Source organism: Penicillium atrosanguineum (genome assembly GCF_028827265.1).
Source record: "Penicillium atrosanguineum strain IBT 20685 chromosome Unknown utg000001l_segment0_segment0, whole genome shotgun sequence".
Taxonomy (NCBI): Eukaryota; Fungi; Ascomycota; class Eurotiomycetes; order Eurotiales; family Aspergillaceae; genus Penicillium; species Penicillium atrosanguineum.
In genome coordinates, this window is record NW_026623133.1 from 3,747,972 (window position 1) to 3,767,001 (window position 19,030).

General features: G+C 50.2%; 7 protein-coding genes across 7 annotated transcripts; 4 read left to right on the forward strand and 3 right to left on the reverse strand.

The window, feature by feature from the left end:
• Window positions 1–72: 72 nt before the first annotated feature.
• N7443_001461 (putative 26S proteasome-associated ubiquitin C-terminal hydrolase) lies at window positions 73–1,133 on the reverse strand (the record flags this gene model as incomplete). The annotated part of the gene is made up of 3 exons (XM_056881517.1): window positions 73–895; window positions 945–1,039; window positions 1,092–1,133. The coding sequence occupies 3 exons, from the start codon at window positions 1,131–1,133 to the stop codon at window positions 73–75; spliced, it is 960 nt and encodes a 319-aa protein (XP_056746755.1).
• A 916-nt stretch (window positions 1,134–2,049) lies between these two features.
• Window positions 2,050–3,952, forward strand: N7443_001462 (uncharacterized protein; the record flags this gene model as incomplete). The annotated part of the gene is made up of 3 exons (XM_056881518.1): window positions 2,050–2,131; window positions 2,207–3,485; window positions 3,544–3,952. The coding sequence occupies 3 exons, from the start codon at window positions 2,050–2,052 to the stop codon at window positions 3,950–3,952; spliced, it is 1,770 nt and encodes a 589-aa protein (XP_056746756.1).
• Window positions 3,953–6,139: 2,187 nt separating this feature from the next.
• On the forward strand, window positions 6,140–7,753 carry N7443_001463 (uncharacterized protein; the record flags this gene model as incomplete). Its single annotated transcript, XM_056881519.1, has 4 exons — window positions 6,140–6,546; window positions 6,604–6,818; window positions 6,880–7,056; window positions 7,107–7,753. 4 exons carry the CDS (start codon window positions 6,140–6,142, stop codon window positions 7,751–7,753), a joined length of 1,446 nt encoding a protein of 481 aa, XP_056746757.1.
• A 248-nt stretch (window positions 7,754–8,001) lies between these two features.
• N7443_001464 (TauD/TfdA family dioxygenase) lies at window positions 8,002–9,371 on the reverse strand (the record flags this gene model as incomplete). Its single annotated transcript, XM_056881520.1, has 4 exons — window positions 8,002–8,158; window positions 8,214–8,519; window positions 8,571–9,057; window positions 9,113–9,371. The coding sequence occupies 4 exons, from the start codon at window positions 9,369–9,371 to the stop codon at window positions 8,002–8,004; spliced, it is 1,209 nt and encodes a 402-aa protein (XP_056746758.1).
• A 543-nt stretch (window positions 9,372–9,914) lies between these two features.
• Window positions 9,915–11,759, forward strand: N7443_001465 (transcriptional regulator family TF; the record flags this gene model as incomplete). The annotated part of the gene is made up of 7 exons (XM_056881521.1): window positions 9,915–10,048; window positions 10,099–10,322; window positions 10,376–10,740; window positions 10,793–10,894; window positions 10,949–11,108; window positions 11,166–11,476; window positions 11,526–11,759. The coding sequence occupies 7 exons, from the start codon at window positions 9,915–9,917 to the stop codon at window positions 11,757–11,759; spliced, it is 1,530 nt and encodes a 509-aa protein (XP_056746759.1).
• Window positions 11,760–12,638: 879 nt separating this feature from the next.
• Window positions 12,639–14,511, reverse strand: N7443_001466 (putative C6 transcription factor RosA-like; the record flags this gene model as incomplete). Its single annotated transcript, XM_056881522.1, has 4 exons — window positions 12,639–13,701; window positions 13,751–13,978; window positions 14,039–14,341; window positions 14,402–14,511. 4 exons carry the CDS (start codon window positions 14,509–14,511, stop codon window positions 12,639–12,641), a joined length of 1,704 nt encoding a protein of 567 aa, XP_056746760.1.
• Window positions 14,512–17,876: 3,365 nt separating this feature from the next.
• N7443_001467 (CVNH domain-containing protein) lies at window positions 17,877–18,279 on the forward strand (the record flags this gene model as incomplete). The annotated part of the gene is made up of 2 exons (XM_056881523.1): window positions 17,877–18,009; window positions 18,086–18,279. 2 exons carry the CDS (start codon window positions 17,877–17,879, stop codon window positions 18,277–18,279), a joined length of 327 nt encoding a protein of 108 aa, XP_056746761.1.
• Window positions 18,280–19,030: the final 751 nt, after the last annotated feature.

The following is a 19,030-nucleotide window of genomic DNA, read 5'->3' on the forward strand; positions in this document are numbered from 1 at the left end:
GATTCGTAGATGTAGTCATCAACGCCCTTGTCAGAGCAACATATCGTAAAAAAAGAAGCCCCTCCTAGATCTCTATCCCCTCCGCATCTCCAACTTCTTCCTCGTTTCCTTCTTCGCTCCCTCAACCCAATCCGCATATGCCTGTCCAGACGCATCTTTCTCCTTCATGCCCACGACCCCCTTCATCATCTCCCCAATAAATCCAACGAAGTTCCACCTCCGCAATGTATTCTCCCACTGCCATGCCGCCCTCTTCCTCTCCTCCCTCTCAAGTGTCTCCACGTCCCCAATCTCCCTCGCCCGTCCCCTAGGATCTTGCACAACCGCCATAAGGTTGAAATGCGTTTCTTCGGGCGGATACCGCGCAATCCGTCGCTGCAAAACCTCAATAACCTTCTCCGGGAACGAAGCAGTATCACACGGCCCATGGCTAATAGGATGAGGCTGCAATCCATCCAACTCATACAGTACCCCGTTCACAGGCGTATACGCAATGAAGTGGTACACATCCGCTGCATTCTCTTCGTCCTGCGGCCGGGCCGTCTCATCGGCGAAGGGACTCGCGCGCGCAAACGTATTGTGCGCTGTACGAATAGCTTCGGAGTTCGAGAGCGCTTCACCGCGAAGTTCAGGTGGGAACCCAGCTGTGAAGTCTTTGAAGGAGCGGAGTTCGTCGCCAAGTTGAATCGGTGGGAGGGGAGCGGGCGGGTTGTCGTGGTTTAGGATCACGGAGAGGATGGCTTGCGTGCCGCAGGCGTTTTGAATTGTTTGGGCGGCGAAGAATACGTTGTTGTCTGTTGCAGTTGGATCGTAGGTTCCGTCAAGGGGGGCTTCGGCGCGGGCGCCGGCTGCTTCGTGAGTCCATTTGAAGAGGAAGATTACGCCGTAGACAGAGCTGCGTGGTGTTAGCTTGATTGGGAGGTGTGGGTTGGGAAGGGACATACCCTAGTGAGCGTATTGTGTCGGCGTCGAGAGAGATCAGTTCTTCGAATTGGGTGTCTTTCACGCCTAGGGTCTCGATGAGAGAGGTGAATAGGCCCTGTTGGTTGTTAGTTGCTGATCGTCCAGACTGCGGTGGGGATCAAAGGTACCTCATCGGACTCAATAGTGGTCCAGCCGCCTGACTCAGCCATATCATATGTTTTGGAGCTTGTGCAGGTGGGCTCAAATGGAAGAAATTGCTGGTGATAGCAATAATGACCAACTCCGAAAGGTAGTGAAGCTTGACGGCTCTGTTGATACCGGCATATGGACCTTATGTCATAGATCACGTGCTTTGTACGTATGTACATTATTAGGTAATAATAAAAAGGGACAGCTGATACTTTGGCTGCGTCACTGTATACATTCAAGAGTTGGAAATTTTGTAGGGCATCTTGAAAGACACGCTGTAAAATAAATCAATGATAGCTACGAAGAAGCTTTTTACGTCCTTATTTCTACCTAAAAGTGCTAAGGGAACATTAGATTTAACATTTGCATCCGTAAATTACAGATCTGCTTTTAACTTAGGGTTGTGACTTTGAATACGAAGAGTCGGTAGGGATAATTCGCCTGACGCCATATGACCTTTATGATTAAACATCGCTCAACAGGCTAGGCACCAACTTCGAGAGCTACAATCTCAGTATGGCATGGCTCTGATTCATAGAAAGATATTTCCAGTGCCTATGGACATTTTCCGTGGACTTTAGGACTTAGTCCCTTTGACACCCAATGTCTCACCTTGCATTTCCCTTAGGGGTTAGTTGACCAAGGCCCCCTGAACGCCACCCCGAAGTTCAGGTCGAGCCACAGGCAACAACCCAGACCAAACCTATAAGAGGTAGTTTAGATTAAATTAGCTCGATAATAAACACTCCCGCCGAGCGCCGGAACACCACCATCCTTTCCAACCTCGCCATGCGGCTCCCGATGTTTGGACCCCTGGTACGGGCGCGTTGGCCCCCTCCAAAAAAAAATATAAATGCGGTCTTCATACCCAACAGATCTTGGTTCCGAAGTAGTTATCTTGCACTCAAGGACAGTCTGGCAAGTGAAAGCTGCGAAATGTCGGGCCCATACCTCCATCTGGAGGCTGCTAGAAAACCGGTAACTGCTGTCCACGTTCAGGCACAAGATCTGCTCGTCGGTTCGTTCCCATTCTAGGTTCAATCATCAAAACATACAAAAATCAGCTAATTGTCAAGATATTTCCATGGCTCAGTCGATCGCATTCTAGAGCCCCAAACCGCCGCAAAGTTCTTTGGATTTGCCTTTGGAAATCCGCTTCCGAATGGCACCCGGCCCTCCATCCCTACTCTGGTCGAGGAAGAACTTGCCATCTTATACGGCAGCTACCCACCAGACTCCAATGGAAAGTCTATCATGGATCGTATCATGGCTCGTATCGGCTCAGATGAAGACAGTGGCCGACTCTGCGGTGTCGGCAAGAATATCCAGTCTCTCAAGTCTCGTTTATGGGAAGGCATTACTCCCTTAAGCGATCAAAGATGGCAGGAGAAAGAACTCCACCTCCAAGAGAACTTTGACCAGGCCTGTCAACATCTATCAGCCGTGCTCGCGGTGTTTGAGTATCTCAATACCCAACGAGTGCAAGAGAATCTTCGCGTGACTTTCAACCTCATTTACGATCTCTGCGAAGAGCTAGAAAAGGTTATCAATAAGCGGAGGACCGAGACTGGCGTGGAGCTTGTCAGTGTCGCCAGTCTCTGGACCATGTACATGACCGCCCATCTAGAGGTGGTGACCCAACGGGCGCATAAATGGGTCACACAGCATGTCGACTCCTTGAGAGCTCCATTGATGCAAGAGCTGTTATCCTATCAGTCTTCGTTTGAGGGAATTGGTATTCCAGATTCAAGGCAGTGGCAGCTTATGGATGCGCTCCATGTGTTACTGGAAATCTCCGTTCGAGCTGACTATAACATCATGATACCGATGGAAGGCTACAAAGGGTACGTCCCTCCAGGAAATTCAAGCGGGCCACCAGAGTTGTACACCAAAGATGTTACTGAGCGAGGCCCAGTATACTCCCAACGCGTAAAGCATGTCAGTCACCAGATCATGGCTAAGAGAATCATTGAAAAATTTTCCTGCGGTGACAAATCCAAGCAAACTTCCGGTGAAAGCTATCACGATTCAGCAATGGATCAACTAATTGCCCAGGAACAAGCCAGGAGAGAGATGCGTGGAGATTCGATCGATGCTACTCTGCAGGAGCCATGGATCGTTGCCACGTTGGCTCGTATGGAGTATTTGAAAGAGATTGGCTCGTTCAAAGTCTGTGGACTGGCTATTTATCGTCTGACTTATGGGCAATCCGAGCAAGAGTGGAAGGAATTTGTCCAGAATCTGGAAACAAGCATATTTGCTTGGGGAGCAGGCCAGACAGGCAGTGACACTATCAAGCCATATTTGAAACTCCACTGGATAGACGGAAAGGAACTTGGTTTTGCAGAGGGTGACACTGAAGCAGCCAAAAGGTTCGCACCTTTCTATTCTCATCTCGTCGCAAAGAGCCCAAGCTAACAGCCAACCTAGGCATTTCAACGAGACATTTAACGACAATTCAGCCGAGAATGAGAGCAAAATCCCTCTGGTGCTACAACTCAACACGTTTCTTGTCATTGACTCTGCGTCCTTTGCATCATACACCACCAAAGCCGAAGACCCCACCTCATCTGGCATGCTTCCAGGCGACTCCACCGGCTTTGTTCTCGCTGTCGACCCTGCGTTCGACCCGGTCAATGGCATCAGTAGACCGGATGAGTCGCCCGATTATAATGGCCATATGCGTATTCTTGGAGGTCTGGTCTGGGGTGACTTGTACGCCCAACTGAAATCCCAATCGACGGAATTAGACGACCTGTGGCCGCTGGCTATGCACCATCCAAACCAGGTGTATGTCGGCCCTGTCACTCCGCTACAGGTGCTCAGCTGGCAAAAGTAGGACACGAATTGTGAGAACGTCGGACATGAGGCAATTTAGAATGCAGAACGCAAATTGTGACGTGGAAGTGCTTTGGGTAATTCACAGGGCGTATTGCATAGCTATTACCATGGTCACAAGCGGAGTTTTTTCCACCAAATCTATAGACACTAGCATAGCCCATGGATATTTATTACTTTGAAGCACCTTGCGCCACAACATGAAGCCATCTTCTATGCAAGGCGATCAAAGCCTTGGACCGCATCTAGTATGATTTCTCCGATTAGCATCACGGTATATCGCGTCCGTGACGCTAAGCCTTAAAGTATGGCCAATTGTCTCATTTCCTAGAAGGTTTACTATATCTCGCATTCCAAAACACGCATGATGGGACCTATCTACAATGATTCTTTACTTTAGCGCCTATCTTTGACTTGAAATGCAAGTGCTTAATTGAAACCTCCGGCTTTCAAGGCCACCGCGAAAATATTTTTTCTCTAAAGTATCGCACACAGGATAAGTATCAAACATCGGCTCTATTGCCTCGAGTATTATGATGCACTAATAGTTTCCACAGTAGCTGCAGGTCCTATGCAACTTAGTTTATTATCCCCCCCCCCCCCCCCCCCCCCTCCCTCGAGATTCAAATCAGAGTTCTGTATCATTCCAAGCCATTCCACGAGACCCGACTTTGCGATAGTCATTAGCTAGACTTGAGCCTGAATTTCTCAGAGCATGATACAAACCACTACCAGGGATACGAAAAGTAGCGAAATCTTCCTCGCGGGAGATCCTCCTAGCTGGCCCCGCATCAAAGTATACATTCCGATCATAGCCTTGGCGGCTGTTAAGGTTCTCCTGCGGAATGCCTCCATTCGCTAGACTTCCAGATCCTTTACTGTGGCCTTGGATTGATGCTGATCCTGAAGGATTCTCTGTCTAGAATTTGTTAAACCACGATCCTACTACGCTTGCTGGATCAATTCCCATCTAGTGTGGCGTGTTGCTAACTGGCCATGTTGGGTGAGTGCAAACGTGATGGGTGCCTAGGTTGCTGGATGCCGAGCACTGTCTAGCATTCCCCGAGTGTAGGTAGTCCTGTGCAATGGGCCAGTCCCAATACATATCACGTAACAGATGACCTCCCATCTGTTCATATCGCGATCCGTCGTGGAACCTCCTCCACTTGCCTGCAGTCACTAGACAACCAAGCCGCGACAGAACACAACAAGAAGAATCTTAAGGATAGGCGAAGGTAAAATGTCCCACAGACGAGGCACTAGAACAAACACAGGCGAACGAGTAGATTAACTCACTCAGGATCAACTTAAGTCTCTAAGTAGAACGGGTAGGACAATATTTGGAACGAGACTAATAGGTCAAGTGGACTTTCTGTGAGATTGATGCATCATGTCGCTTGAAAACAAACTCTTCCAAAGCCCGGCCATTCTCCTGAAGATGCTACGTGCGTAGAGGCCAGGTAAGCCTGATCCAAGCGCTGCAGAGTAGAGGCAACCGACACGCAACTGCAGTTTGCGATCGGGAAGATAAGACGGGATGGCGGGATGCGTGGCTGGACGAAACTGCAGGGGTGCAGCGATAAGTGCAAGACAGAAAGGACGGAGAAAAAAGGGCAGAAGATACGAAGGAAAATGACGAGGTCGGGTGTTTAATGTCGGAAAGTGAATCAATCCCCTGCAGCCAGTCCTTTCTTGGGCCTATCTCGTCCACCCATTCTAATTCGAGAATTCAAGGGATAAGAGTAGTGTGTTATGACCAGGATCGTGATTCTAGAACACCCCCTCAGTGATCTACATGGCGCATGTGATTTGCGGTCCTTTTCTCCCCATCGCGACATCAGTCACCAGTCACCAGTGACATGGTCTTCCATCATGATTCCGCCATATAGGTAGGGTGTTCCCGCCAGCTGGGAGTGCTTCTTAGAAACACTGTCCTATCCGGTGGACTATTCTCCGCGGGGCGCATAGGGCAGATTGCCTGACTCGTGAAGTCTTTGTCGCCTAGTGTGTGTTATGGCATGTGGCAGCCTTCTTCGGGTGTATTCTACTAAGTTTCCAAACCTGATCCTGAACCCAGCCCGTTAGGATTCCCCGATGGGAAGTGCGACACAAAAAGATCCCACCTAGCAGCTACATCACTCGCAGCCCCTAGTTCCCGCCGTCTTCTGGCAGAGACACGTCTCGCAAAATGGGATCAGCTACGACAAAACTTGCAATCTGGCTCTGGGGATCAGATGCCAAAGATCGTGCCCTTCTCGCCAAACTCGATGTGACCCTCCTTCCATATTTCTCTTTGATCTGGTTTCTGTTTGGCGTCACTCGGGCGAGCTATTCCTCTGCCTATATCAGCGGTATGAAGGAGGCGCTAGGTTTCCAAGGCAAGGAGTACAACTATATGAGTACCGCGTACCTGGTTGTTTACGCTGTCTGCCAAATGCCGGGTACCAGTCTCTTGACAATCGTGCGGCCCAAATATGTCTTCGTTACAGCGAATGTGGCCTGGAGTGTCTTGACATTGATCACATATAAGATGACCCATGCTTGGCAAGTCATTCTGTTGAATGCAATCGAGGGAGGATTTTCCGCCATTGCATAGTAAGTCTTCAAACACAGTTGGAGGATTCGTGGAGTCTAGACCCTGACCGCAACTAGCGTGGGAGCCCAGTTTATTCTTGGCTCCTGGTATAAAAGGTCCGAGTTGGGCATTCGAGCTGCCGTGTTCTGTGTTTTCGGCCAAATGGGAACGATGGCGGGCGGTTGGATTCAAGCAGGCTTGCTGGCCACACTAGCGGAGAGGGGCGGCCTTCCTGCCTGGAAATGGATCTTCATTATCGTGTCTGTGATGACAATTCCGGTCGCCTTATTCGGTAAGTTCGCAAGACTCTGTATTAACAGGAGGGAAACACTAACGGAGAGGGTATTCCATAGGTTGGGTATTCATTCCCGATCTTCCCGCACATCGTGCCGCGTGGTATTTAAGCCATGAGGAGAAGGAGCACGCAGCGACTCGACTAGGTGCGCTCCGAAAGCAGTCGTGGGACGTGACAGTGTTCAAACGTGTCCTACTCAGCTGGCAATTCTGGCTTTTGCCTTTTATCTTCATGCGTGAGTCCTCGTAATGATCTTGTCAATCATACCATACTCACGGTTCTTAGTGTATTCTCTTTGTGTGCAGATGCTGCAGAACAACGTAATGGCATACTGGATGGCATCGCGAGGGTACACAACTATCCAGCAGAACAATTACCCAACAGGCATCTATGCGACTGCGATTTTCGGTACTGTTGTCTATGCCATTATATCCGACAAGCTGCAGTCTCGCTGGGAAGTTTCCATTGCCATCGGCCTGACCTTCATCATTGGTTCATCCATCCTGGTCTCAAGTCCATCCACAGATACGGGCTATTTCTTCGCGTTTTATCTGCTCGGAACTACCTTCGCGCCCCAGGCGGTTTGGTACTCGTGGATGGCGGATGTGACAGGCCATGATTTCCAGCTTCGCGCCATTACGACTGGATTTATGAACTCATTCGACTTCGCTTTTGTTACCTGGTGGCCCCTGGTCTTCTACCCTGCCACGGCGGCTCCGAATTTCCATAAAGGCTATGTTGCAAGTTTAGTGACGGGGGCCTTGACCCTGCCATTCATTGGCTTGATCGCCTATCTTGAACAGAGGGACAGAGCAAGGGGCGTCATTGGGAGGATTGAAGTCGACGAGTCGATTGGCGATGAAACTGATCGGCTGCGGGGGAGACGAGCCAGGCAAGCCAGTGGATGCACCCGTGAATGTGCAGGCGGCTGAGCTTAATGTGTAGACACGGACAGAAAGCCATGGGTAATCACAAATGGAATTTTATCTCTAGCTAGTTCGGGCTTGAATGCCACCATAGTTTTGATTACTTTTTGAAGCCCTATAGCGTTCAAACCTAATGTTACTAGGCATTGCGAATGGCCTTGAATATGATACGGGTAGGTGATCTTGCCATTTTCATCAATTAAAGTCCACTGGGAAGACAGCAATTTCTTAGACCAACATTATTTAACGATGGTCTACGAGCCCATAGTCTTACGGAGAGCCGGCTCCAGCGGGAACGTCTGCTCCTCCGGAGCAACATCCTTGTACACCGTATCCCACCGGTGCTGGAGTGGCTTGGGTGTCTCCCAGGCGTTTTCCGGGTCTCGGAGCCAAAGTCTCAGCAAGTGCCGCCTAACATAGTTAGTACGATGAGATCTCAGATATAGGATATTTGATGCACACATACTGCTTTCCGGGCTCATCGCGGAACCCGTTACGGGCGTGGAAAATGCTGAGATTGTTCACATATTGCACATCGCCTTTCTGGAAATCCAGTGCGGCGGAGTGCTCCTCTGCCAAAAAGTGCAGCGCGTCGAGTGCCTCGGCTTGCGCCTCAGTGATGGGAGGAATATCCTTAGATCGTGGCTGGGCCTTGAATCCAGTGAAGTACCGTCGCGCATACTGAATTAGAACACGCTCAGGGGTAGTGGTGGTGGCAGGCTGGTGATAGAGGAGAGGGCGAAGGGTGTATGGCTTCTGGGGGTTATTAAATCTGTGGTTGTTAGTATTGGTATGTCTTTCACGGCTGCCTTGAAAGACCTACCCATCAACTGGCCAATCTTGGGATAATGTGTGGATGAGATCTGGTCTCTTCTCAGCCAAGATGTTATAGACATGCCCACTGCTTGATAGATAGCTTTCTCCTGCCTCTGCGGCAGGGCTCAGACACAGTAGAGAAACAATATCTCCGGCATCGGTGTGAAATACCTGCTTATCCGCCGTATTGGAGGGTGCACCAATCTTGTCTTTGTCAACAGTGCTAGTCAGGTCCTTGATATGCGAGATCACGGGAGAAGTGCCATTTGCCAGGCGGGTATCCTGCTGACGTCCTCTGATATTGCCAATGTGGGAGGAAACACCGGCATAAATGATGATGTTGTCCTCCGCAGAGTAGCTATCGACACGTAGTCCCCGAAGAACGACGAAGCCTTGGCCAGTATGAATCTCCTTGGAAAGATCTCGAAGGACCGGGCGAAGAGTGGGTAGAGGGAATGTGGAGTCGTTGATGTGACCCAGGGAAAGGTTGCGGGCTGATATTTTTAGTACGCTCGTTATTAAGAATCGTAGATGTTCTCGTGAACGCACCTTTGAAAATCTGTAGGCCCTTGTCAATCTCATCGAGTTGAGCATCACTCAACTGATAGACCCAGTCATCCCGCTTCTCAATCTCTTTTCCTTCCCAGACGAGCGGGGAAGTCAACTTTTGTGGAAACCCTACCGGCACGGTATCCTGGAGAGTCTCAGTCTCCTTGCGACGACGAGTGCGCTCTTTGTATCTCTCAAATTCAGGATGGTACTGAATGTCGGGCTGAGCGGGCACGGTGATGCTCTGAACAGCGGACATGTTGGTTTGAAGATGAGTACACAGTTTGAGCTAGGCAGAAGTTAGGAATAAAACTAGGTACGCCAAGTAGAGAAGACGTTCAGGTCCATTTAGATAGCGTAAGATTGATAAGCAGTCCTGAGATTTCATAGCTTACGATCGCGCAACAGCGTCGATTTACATAACAGAAGTACTCCAAATGAGTTCAACATCACGACATCAACCCCGCAAAGCGCGAGATCACCAGTCATGGCTGCGCGAATGTCAGGAATGGAAAGTCGCGTCGGGCGCATTCCGAATCCATCGACTAGCTGCGATTGCACCATCAATGCGAGGTGCTCGCCATCTTGGCAGAACTCCAATGGTGTTTTTATTTTTACCTTCGGACTCAAATTGAATCATTTCAGCCTCAATCATGATCATTGGAAAAGGAAGCGAAATCAGTCAACACATCGGTTAAATTTCGGCTGACACAATGGCCTTGTCTCAGGTCCAGGAACCAATGAAAACGAGTAAGAGCACCTACAGTTCTCAACTTGTCCGTCTAACTTCTCAGCGCCCTACATGACGGACGCTTCCAGCGACGAAAATGTTTCAAATGGCTGCTCTCCGGTCAACGAGTCGCATATCTTGCAAGAGCGCAAAATAGGCATCTTCGGCGCAATCTCTTTGATTGTAAATAAAATCATTGGTGCTGGGTACGCAAACCTTTGAAATATTATCGACATAAACATACTAAACAGTGCAGTATCTTCTCTACCCCTTCTACGATCTTCAAATTGGCAGGCAGCCCTGGGATGTCCCTCATTCTTTGGGTCATTGCCGGTGCTATCTCAACATGCGGAGCCATGGTCATGCTGGAATTTGGATCTTGCATTCCAAGATCTGGGGGCATGAAAGTCTATCTCGAACGGTCATTCTCGCCCAAGCTGTTACAGACTTGCATCTACCTTTTCTATTGCGTGTTCCTTCGTAAGCATAAGTTCCCTTCTCACATTGTCAATAATCACGCTCACCAAGTCCAGAGGTTTCTGCAAGCAATGCTATCACAGCTTCCTCATATCTACTAGAAGCTGCTGGTGTGGAATCAACCACATGGAAGCTACGTGGATTAGCTATTGCTGCTGTTGGATTCGCTGTTGGCGTCCATACTGTAACCCCCCGAATTGGCAGGTGGTTACAAGACTTATTGGGCGCAGTAAAGCTCTTCATTCTCTTGTTCATTGTTTGCACCGGGTTTGCTGCATTAGGTGGACATCTCAAAGTACCCAATCCTCATAATTTTGATGTTTCAACGTCTTTCAAAGGAACCTCGAACAATGGCTACAACATCGGCACTGCACTTTTGAATGCAATATTTTCCTTCCAGGGATATGACAATATGAACATGGTGGGTATCTCTACAAGTCCTCGTGGAGTTTCATGTCTAATGACACAATCAGGTTCTATCAGAAGTGAAGAACCCACAGAGAACTCTCCGAATTGCACTACCTACCGCTATGGGGAGTGTAACTGTTCTTTACGTTTTGGCGAACATTGCTTACGTATGGTTCTATTCCTTTAACGCCTCGTAACATAACACATCTGACTATCGCTAGTTTGCGGGAGTTTCAAGAGAAGAATTCACCAAATCTGATTTGACCATTGCTGCCACTCTTTTCAAAAATGTCTTTGGCGAGTCGGCCTCGACAAAAGCCCTCCCAGCTCTAGTCGCCCTGTCTGCTATTGGTCATCTTCTGGGTGTGGCCTTTACTGTCCGTAAGTCTTGGCTTAAATTTATCCTACTGGGTGTCCAGTACTGAACTGGAATGACAGCCCGAGTTATCCAAGAGTTGGCGAAAGACGGCGTCACGCCATTCCCAAGCTTGGTAATGTATAATCGACCTTTCAAGACTCCTATTTGGGCCCTCCTCATTCACCTTGGCATTACCATCCTTTTCATATGTGCCCCTCCAGCAGGCGATGCATTCAACTTTGTCGTCGGACTCAACACGTATCCAACTGTCGTTCTTCTGACCGCTGTCACGGTTGGACTGATCAAAATACGTTTGACAAAAGGCAGTGACTTCTCCTCTAGCTTCACTGTGCCATGGGGCTTTCTCGCTTTCTATATGGCAGGAAACACTGTAAGTCTTTATTGTGTCTCATTCCGCTAAATCCTTATACGTTTTGCAGTTCCTTCTCGTCATGCCCTTTGTTCCACCATCCAACGGCAAGGGAAGCACCAGCTTACCATATTGGCTTTCGCCTATGGTTTCACTCGCTATTTTGGCACTAGGTATCATATACTACGTCGGTCGCTTTATACTATCTCCTTGGGCATTTGGATATAAGCTTCAACCGGTTACCATCAATTTGAGTGATGGATCTCAGGTGTCCCGTTATAAAGTGATGAAGCCCAGGAGCTAAAGAAAGGAGAGGAGAAATAAAAAGGTCACAGGTCTAGTGGCCTTCCCAATGATATGACTGTAGTATCCTTACAAAGAATCTAGTGTCGAACGTAAGTATAACCTGCGACCTCTGGTCTGTTCTGAGCAATTGATGTCACATCACAAACAAAACGTTAGTGATCAAATGGCCAGAGAGGCGCGGAATGAACTTCAGATACTAACCAGAGACATGGTAGTGTTCGACATGCCTTGAGGTAGTACGCTGGGGTATACCGTTCGATCTGGGTGTGGAGTGGGCATAGCCGAATACGAGATATGCTGGGGAGAGCCTAATGGGAATAGTGGATCTACTAGACTGGTAGTTTATTTTGTCTCCGCTTTATTATTAGTAGGTTCACCCGCTTGGCGGAGTTTGGGCTGCGTTCCTGACGATCTGGGGTTGGCCTGGGCGTTTTCACGCGCTGTGCGTCGGAGTCCATTGAAGGGGCGAAGTGCATACATACTGAGGTGAAATTTTAGATTTCATTTGGGACTAGGTGGATTTTTGAAGCTGTGTCTATTTCATGGCTCGACGCCAAATTCTATTCTTCAGAAGTAGACGTAAAAATAATCAAGATCAAGATCTTATAGGGAAAAAAGTAGCATACAGACGCTTCCATGCCAACAAAAGGGTTTGATAAAAACCGGGTATATATCACTCAAGAGTCATTTCCTTCAAAACAGAATTGAGAAGCCACCAACGCTCATGCTCGAATCACATTAATATCAGCCAAAAGACAGAGTCAAATGGTAGATTGAGAGAAGAAGAGATCCCAGGTCCCAAATCCCAAGTCACACTCTGTAGTTTGAACAGCAGACATTATGTTTCTTTTGGGGGGGGGGGGTCGGTGTTTGATGGTCACGTCCAGCATGCTTCGGGGGCTACCATTCCTGGCATTTCGAATGAATGTGTTTGGGCGTAGACCTCCATGTTCAGGCCTAGCGTGCTGCCTGCACGAGGCATGTCAGCGCAGAGGACATCGCTGCCATAAGGAGGGGTATATGCTGAAGAGTGTGGAATGGCTGTGTGGCTCATATTGGAGAGACGAAGTTGCGGGTCATGGGTATCAAGAAGTTGTGGTGAAGGAGGGTATAGCGCGTGTGAAGGAGCGGCAGCAACGTAGCCGTCGAGGTGGAAGGGAGAGCCGGCAACAGTAACGGCGGGAGGAGATTGGAGAGGGGGAGTATATGCGGCATATGAGGGAGAGGCAGATGCGGGCGATGAGGAAGATGCAAGAGGATACTCGGGTAGAGCGTGATATGGACTTGGCGGGCCGGGGGAGTAGTGCTCGACAGAGGAGCTGGGAGACCAGCCAAGACGGCTGCGATATCTCGCGACAGTATGACGCGGCAAGTCCATCAGACTCATAGCCTGACGCAGCTCGAGGTTAAAAGGATCAGTCGCGCTGTTTGTCGCCAGAATACGGTACATTTCCTCAATGGGACCGATGGATAGAGCGCCCAAATATGCGCCTCCCATTTCGGGATAGAAGCGATCAAGCGCGACACCGACGGCGAAGAACTGGGATAGAATGGCGAGAGCACCAAGATCAGAGTCACTACCGCGAAGCATCGAGGCCGGCAACCAGAAGAGCCAGCGGCGCAAGCCTTGAATCCGCTCGAAGGACTGTTCGGACGTCAGAGTGGGGAAATCTTGGCGGAACTGTTGCACGAAGTCGATCAACTCTCCTAGGCGTTGAGAGTGCTCTTGGTTGTGTGACACTCCTTTCTGCACGGCTTTCAGCGCGCGGACAGTCCGATCCAGCTGTGCATAGTCCTCCTCATTAGTCAACGAATAGTCCGCAGCGCTCAAAGCACGGTGATTCTCGACAAGCTGAGCCAGTTCGGACTCTTGCTTCCAATAGGGGTGCATCGACTCGAGAACGCTTGAGATACCCTGTTGCAGAGAAACCCAGCTTTGACTGTAGGGAATTAGTGATTGGATATCGATCTGAGGACATCAAAACGTACCGCTCAGTCGCTTGCCAGGAGAGCAAGATAGATGCTGCCAGAATAGCCTCACAATTATCTTTTGAAAAAGCTCCGAGTGCTGTCTGAAGGCCCCGAAGAGCGGTGACTTTATGTTGATACGCCAGCTGCTTTGTCTCCTGGTCGCGCGTGAGGAATGCCAAGTGGAATGACGACAAGGCCAGAATGGAGTTCATAACGAAGTCGTTCGAAAGCGCAATAGCGAGGAAACTATGAAAAAAAAAAACACTATTAGCCAGGAATGTAGTGCGCAGGTATTGCTAGACTCACTTAGGCATCTTCTGCGCCCACACGGTACAGTTGCTCAACTGGCGGCGATGTAGGTCGATTGACAGGCCGATTATGTGGTGAATCAAGCGCAGATCCGAACGAGATAGCTTTGACCAGCCGGATTGCGGGCACTGCATAAGCTCTGGGTATGGAGGGACGCCAGTTTGGTGCCAGTTCTCAATCTCCAACTCAATCTCCGGCGACATGAGCAGATCGGGACCCCGCCGTGAGGTGGGGGGACTGCCCTGCGCCGAGGACATATCTTGATAGTCACAGCGACAGTTGTGTTTGGTGCAATTGCGACTGAAGATCTAAATTAGATGTGCCACTCGCAGCTCGGGTCGCGGGGGCTCTGGGGCTTACCATTGCGGGAATGTCTCGTCGCATCGAATGTGTCTTCTCTTGCAGGTCTTGCAGCCATTCCGTGACTTGGTATGGCTCTTGCGCGGAGGACCACCACCTGGACCAGCCATCCTGTCGATTGAGGATGGAGAGTGGTGTGGAGGGGGTCGCGATAGGAAGTTTTAAGGGTAGGTCGAGTAGAGGGCAAGTTTTGCCCGGTTGTTGTGGAGTTGACAGAGTGGGGAGGGGGGGGGGGATAACGTAGACCAGGACGAAACAAACAAAATAATAAAACAATAAGCTGGAGAGATAGTTTATAAGAGACGATCACCCTAGGGTCTAAGAATACACCCTCAGGAATGCTCTGCACGTGGGAAATACGAAGCGTCAGGTTTTCCGAGCCAAATTGAAGTAAGAATGTTGAAAAGGCGGGTCGTTAGGGGGAGGAAGTGTAATTAAGGGAAAAGGGAAAAGGGAATGGCGTCGAGCTTGGATCGCCCGTTAATATCGCAGACCCGACGGTCAGGTGCGATATGATTAATCTTACGGATTATGATTATAATTAGCAAGACCCTTCCCCAAGATTTTGAGCCTCTGCAGTAAAGCGGACCAGGCTAGCACCCTTCAGCTCGAAGGGGTTATTCTAGGTCAAACCGGGGACCACATGGCGCGTCGAACGGGGGGCCCGGGTCATGGTCAGATACATGCGTAGTCTAATTTGACGCTTATCCAGCTGCCCGTGAGGGATTAGCACCATATTAGGGTTTGACTGGATCCACAAGATGTGAGCTCTCGCCTCTGAGAAAGAGGGCTAGAGGGATCTTCGATCCAGGAAGATCTATAACAACCTCCCTGGGGGAGACAGGAGACCGGGGCAATGGGGGGCCGGGGCGCGGGGCGTCTGGGTCCGCCAAGCCGACGGCGTCGGCCGCATCTGGACAGTTCACCAGGGAGTGGGCTAAGAAAAATTGGCGTTTTCTCTGCAGCCCTGACGAATAAGCCGTCACTAACCAGAGGGTTCATTGAAAGGGGGTTGATTGTTGAATGGATTGAATAACAAGGTGGCTATGGGTGGTTCCTTCGAGTGCTTGCTTTTTCTCTTTACTCTTTTTTGTTTTTTTCACCCTTTCCACGCGATTTATTGTTTGATTTATTTTCTCTGGTTCGGTTTCATCCCTGCAACTCCATGAGGGCGAGATGCAGGGGCCACAGGGAAAATCTAGAGCCAAAAAGAAAACCTGGCGAGTATATGATTGGGCACGGGGAATGCCACCGATCTCCCACGGCCTGACAAGGCTCGATCTTTTGGACCCAGGAAATAAAAGGTGGATCGAAACGTCGAGGCAAGAGGACCGTTAACCCAGTTAGGTAAAGGGGGAGTCAATCACGGCGCCAACCTAGGTTCGCCCTCGTGGGTCAGCCTGACAGGCGCCGTTTCTACCCGTGCGAAATTTGAGTCAGACGGGACGAACTGGATTCGGTCAAGACAACCGAGTGTGCAGAAGTGCAAAGTCTCAGGTGTGACAGTTCTGGAGATCGGGTAACCCATTTGCTACAGATGAACAGCCAGGGGCAGTACAGACCAGTCGCTCGGGATGACCACTTCACCCTCCCCTGTCTTGTCGGATCGTGGTCTCATGGATCGTGGCACCCCCGGAGATCTCTTTCCCCCTTCCCCCAAGTTACCGCTACGCTGGAACCATAGGAAATCGAGGCTTACATCGGGGAGCTCAAAAGGGAAAATGAACCAGGGTGGCTCTGCCGCGATTCAGGGAGCTGACCGACTCTCCCTGCAGGGTCCGGGGCCTTGGGTCCCGTTGATTCGGGGCCGAAGCCTAACTTGCTCTAGGGAGTTCAGAGCTGTCCAAGAGTCATCTGCAGCTCTCTCGACCGCCAGTTGCACCCCAGTCACCACGTTTTCTGGGGATGAAGCCTATGTCAGATGTCGGTGTGTCCCACAGGTGTGGCCTGTTCTGAGGGAGCTCTGGGAACTGTCGCTACACGTGGCTCCACGATCGCACCGTAAAACGATCATCGTCGATTCCCCTTGGTTTCAGTCTCGAGCAAATGCCAGTTGCCTATTCAGGCTGGTTCGGAGAATCCCGTGAACCAAAACCGGCGGTGCTATTCGGTGAGTTCTGGAGTGATTGGGATCCCTCCCGCCCCAACATAAGTGGCTCTCGCTTCTCGCTACATGGCACCAAATGGGGCTAGCGTGTGCTGCATCGCTCTTGTCAATTTGGGGGCCAAATACCAACGTCTCTCTGGGATGATTATTGCCTGCTACGGAGATAGTTCGGGGTGGGAAGCCTCGCTCCACTCTCGACCATTGAAACACCATGGAGTACTGATGCTGTGATCCACTGGGTACTCTAGGTTCGGCCGGATATGTAGCAAAGTAGCGAATCGACATCGGCTAGATGACCCCAGAATCTTACTGTTCCCCGGATCCATAATGTGTGCACGACACATGGATTGTGTAGATAGGTCCAAGTGAAAGGATCATGAAAGTGGCCGCATAGAGCAAAAGGACTGCACGGCCCATGGACCCATGGGCGGTCGACGCTAACTAACTTAAAAAGGCGCCAAGACACCAAGCGGTGTGTCATCCTGGACGGTGGGGCACTATGTACATGGGAGCACACTTGGTCTTACATACAATTATGTACACCTAACTACACTACGCTTACACTGTACAGCGCAACTGTCGATCAGTTGGGATCACCAGTACCAAGCTGCCGGGCCCGGCGCTGCCTCTTTGCCTCCGTCGATCTCGAGAGATCCAACCGTCAACTACACTACGTCTCTGGAGGAAATTAGAACGGACTTTGGACCTTATCAAAAACCGACCACTAGATAACTCACGGACTGTATCCAACACCAGTCACGGAGTTGACTCCCTCGATCGTAGTAATTAAGGAAATAGATCAGTCGTATGGGCAGCCGTGGAAGTCGATTGCTGGCGAAGCCCAAGCCTCCGGAAGTTAAACAAAGTCGGCTAGCTTTAACCTTGTTCAGCAAGCCACTTCTGCAGTCTATCGTCCGTTAGGCCGGCGGTAGAATAAGGACAAGGCAGCCCTGAGGCTGAATCCCGTGGTCTATACAAGGGGTTTCCACAGCCCCAGAGCCCTGCAGTGCCCTGCAGTGCCCTGCAGTGCCCGATGCCATCTCACACTGAGGTCATGATGACCTTGGCGCCGCGCCAGGCTCAAGTCGTCCTATAACCTTCACAGACCAAACAGTTCTTCTGAATCACAATGAGGCCAGCATGATGCATGCCCAGGAGAGCCATCGCCTCCTATGCATATGGCACGCCCGATGGGTTGGTCGGCGACACAATACCGATGTCATGGGAGGCAACCTGCCTATCACCTGTATATCATCGAGTAGACCACTTGCCCCATTCTGTAAACTCGCATGATCAAACCGACCACGGGAGTATCATCTATGACTCCTGTACAATCACTTTTGACATAATCCCCAACCCAGTACCAACATGGGCTTCCACAAATCATCCATGGACATCCACCTCAAGGACAGGCACGTCCTCTGCGCCTACTGCAAGCGCCCCTCAGGAGAAGCCACATACTCCGAGCTGGACTTGGACTCCATCCTTGGGGCTGTGAAAGGTAAGACTCGAGCCCGTGGTCCCTGCAAGAGCCTGCAGGGGCCACCAATCTCAACCAAGACAAGCTAAAGCATCAGGAAAATTCAAATGGAGCGCCGAAAACTTCTCCGGCTCGGCGTCAGATGTCACCCTCGAACAGGATGGCCCGGAGCATAACCCTATCCTGCGTGCGCGATTGGACAGCGGGAATGGGCCCCAGGAGGATGTGGTGAATCTGGCAGATTGCATTAAGAATGAAGATGGGAAATTAAAGTACATGGATTGTTTCTAGAGTGGAGGTTTCCACAGAAAATTCGAAAATCTTGGAATTGCTTATACTTGTCTTGGACCCTTGTCAATTAAGCGAGATGAGATGAGATGGTGAAACAGAGGTAAATCGCTCTGTCGGGTCGGCTTATACGTGGTCACTATGTGACAGTGTCACTACGGCTGAGGCTGAGAATGAATTACACCTGTCTCGAAAATCGTCGTTACCCCCAAGTTTATCAAATGTGCTCAGATAAGACAACTCAGCTCTAAAAAGCCGGTGTTTGGAGTATAGCATCCCATGCGCAATGACACAGGACATAGACGCATGGCGGTCGGATGTGCACGTCCAAGTCCACGATAGCCTCAAAACGGCTCATACCAGAAACAGGAAAGACTGACAGCTGTCTCCGGCACGGGGATAGGTTGTGAACCAACGGGAGAATTGCAACAGCCGAACGGTGGACACTTTCGTGAAAAGAAGCGCGATCGGGAAAGGCTCGCGTCTTGGTATGCCCCAACACGCGTGGCCAATCGCCTAGCTCTGGAGTTAAGCTCAGGCTCTGAGGCGCCAATTAAGCGAGACGGGCGCTCCGACTGGGATAGTCTTGGTTTTGGGTCTTTGATTAATCATTTAGGTTCTCTTTTAGGTACCTGCATTTGGTAGATTGCTTTTTGCTCCATTAGGGAGGTCGCTTTGAGAGGGTCTGTGGGTATGGTGTGCATGGACGGCTACGAGTGTAATATTGAGATTGCTGCATCTTAGCCGACGTCGT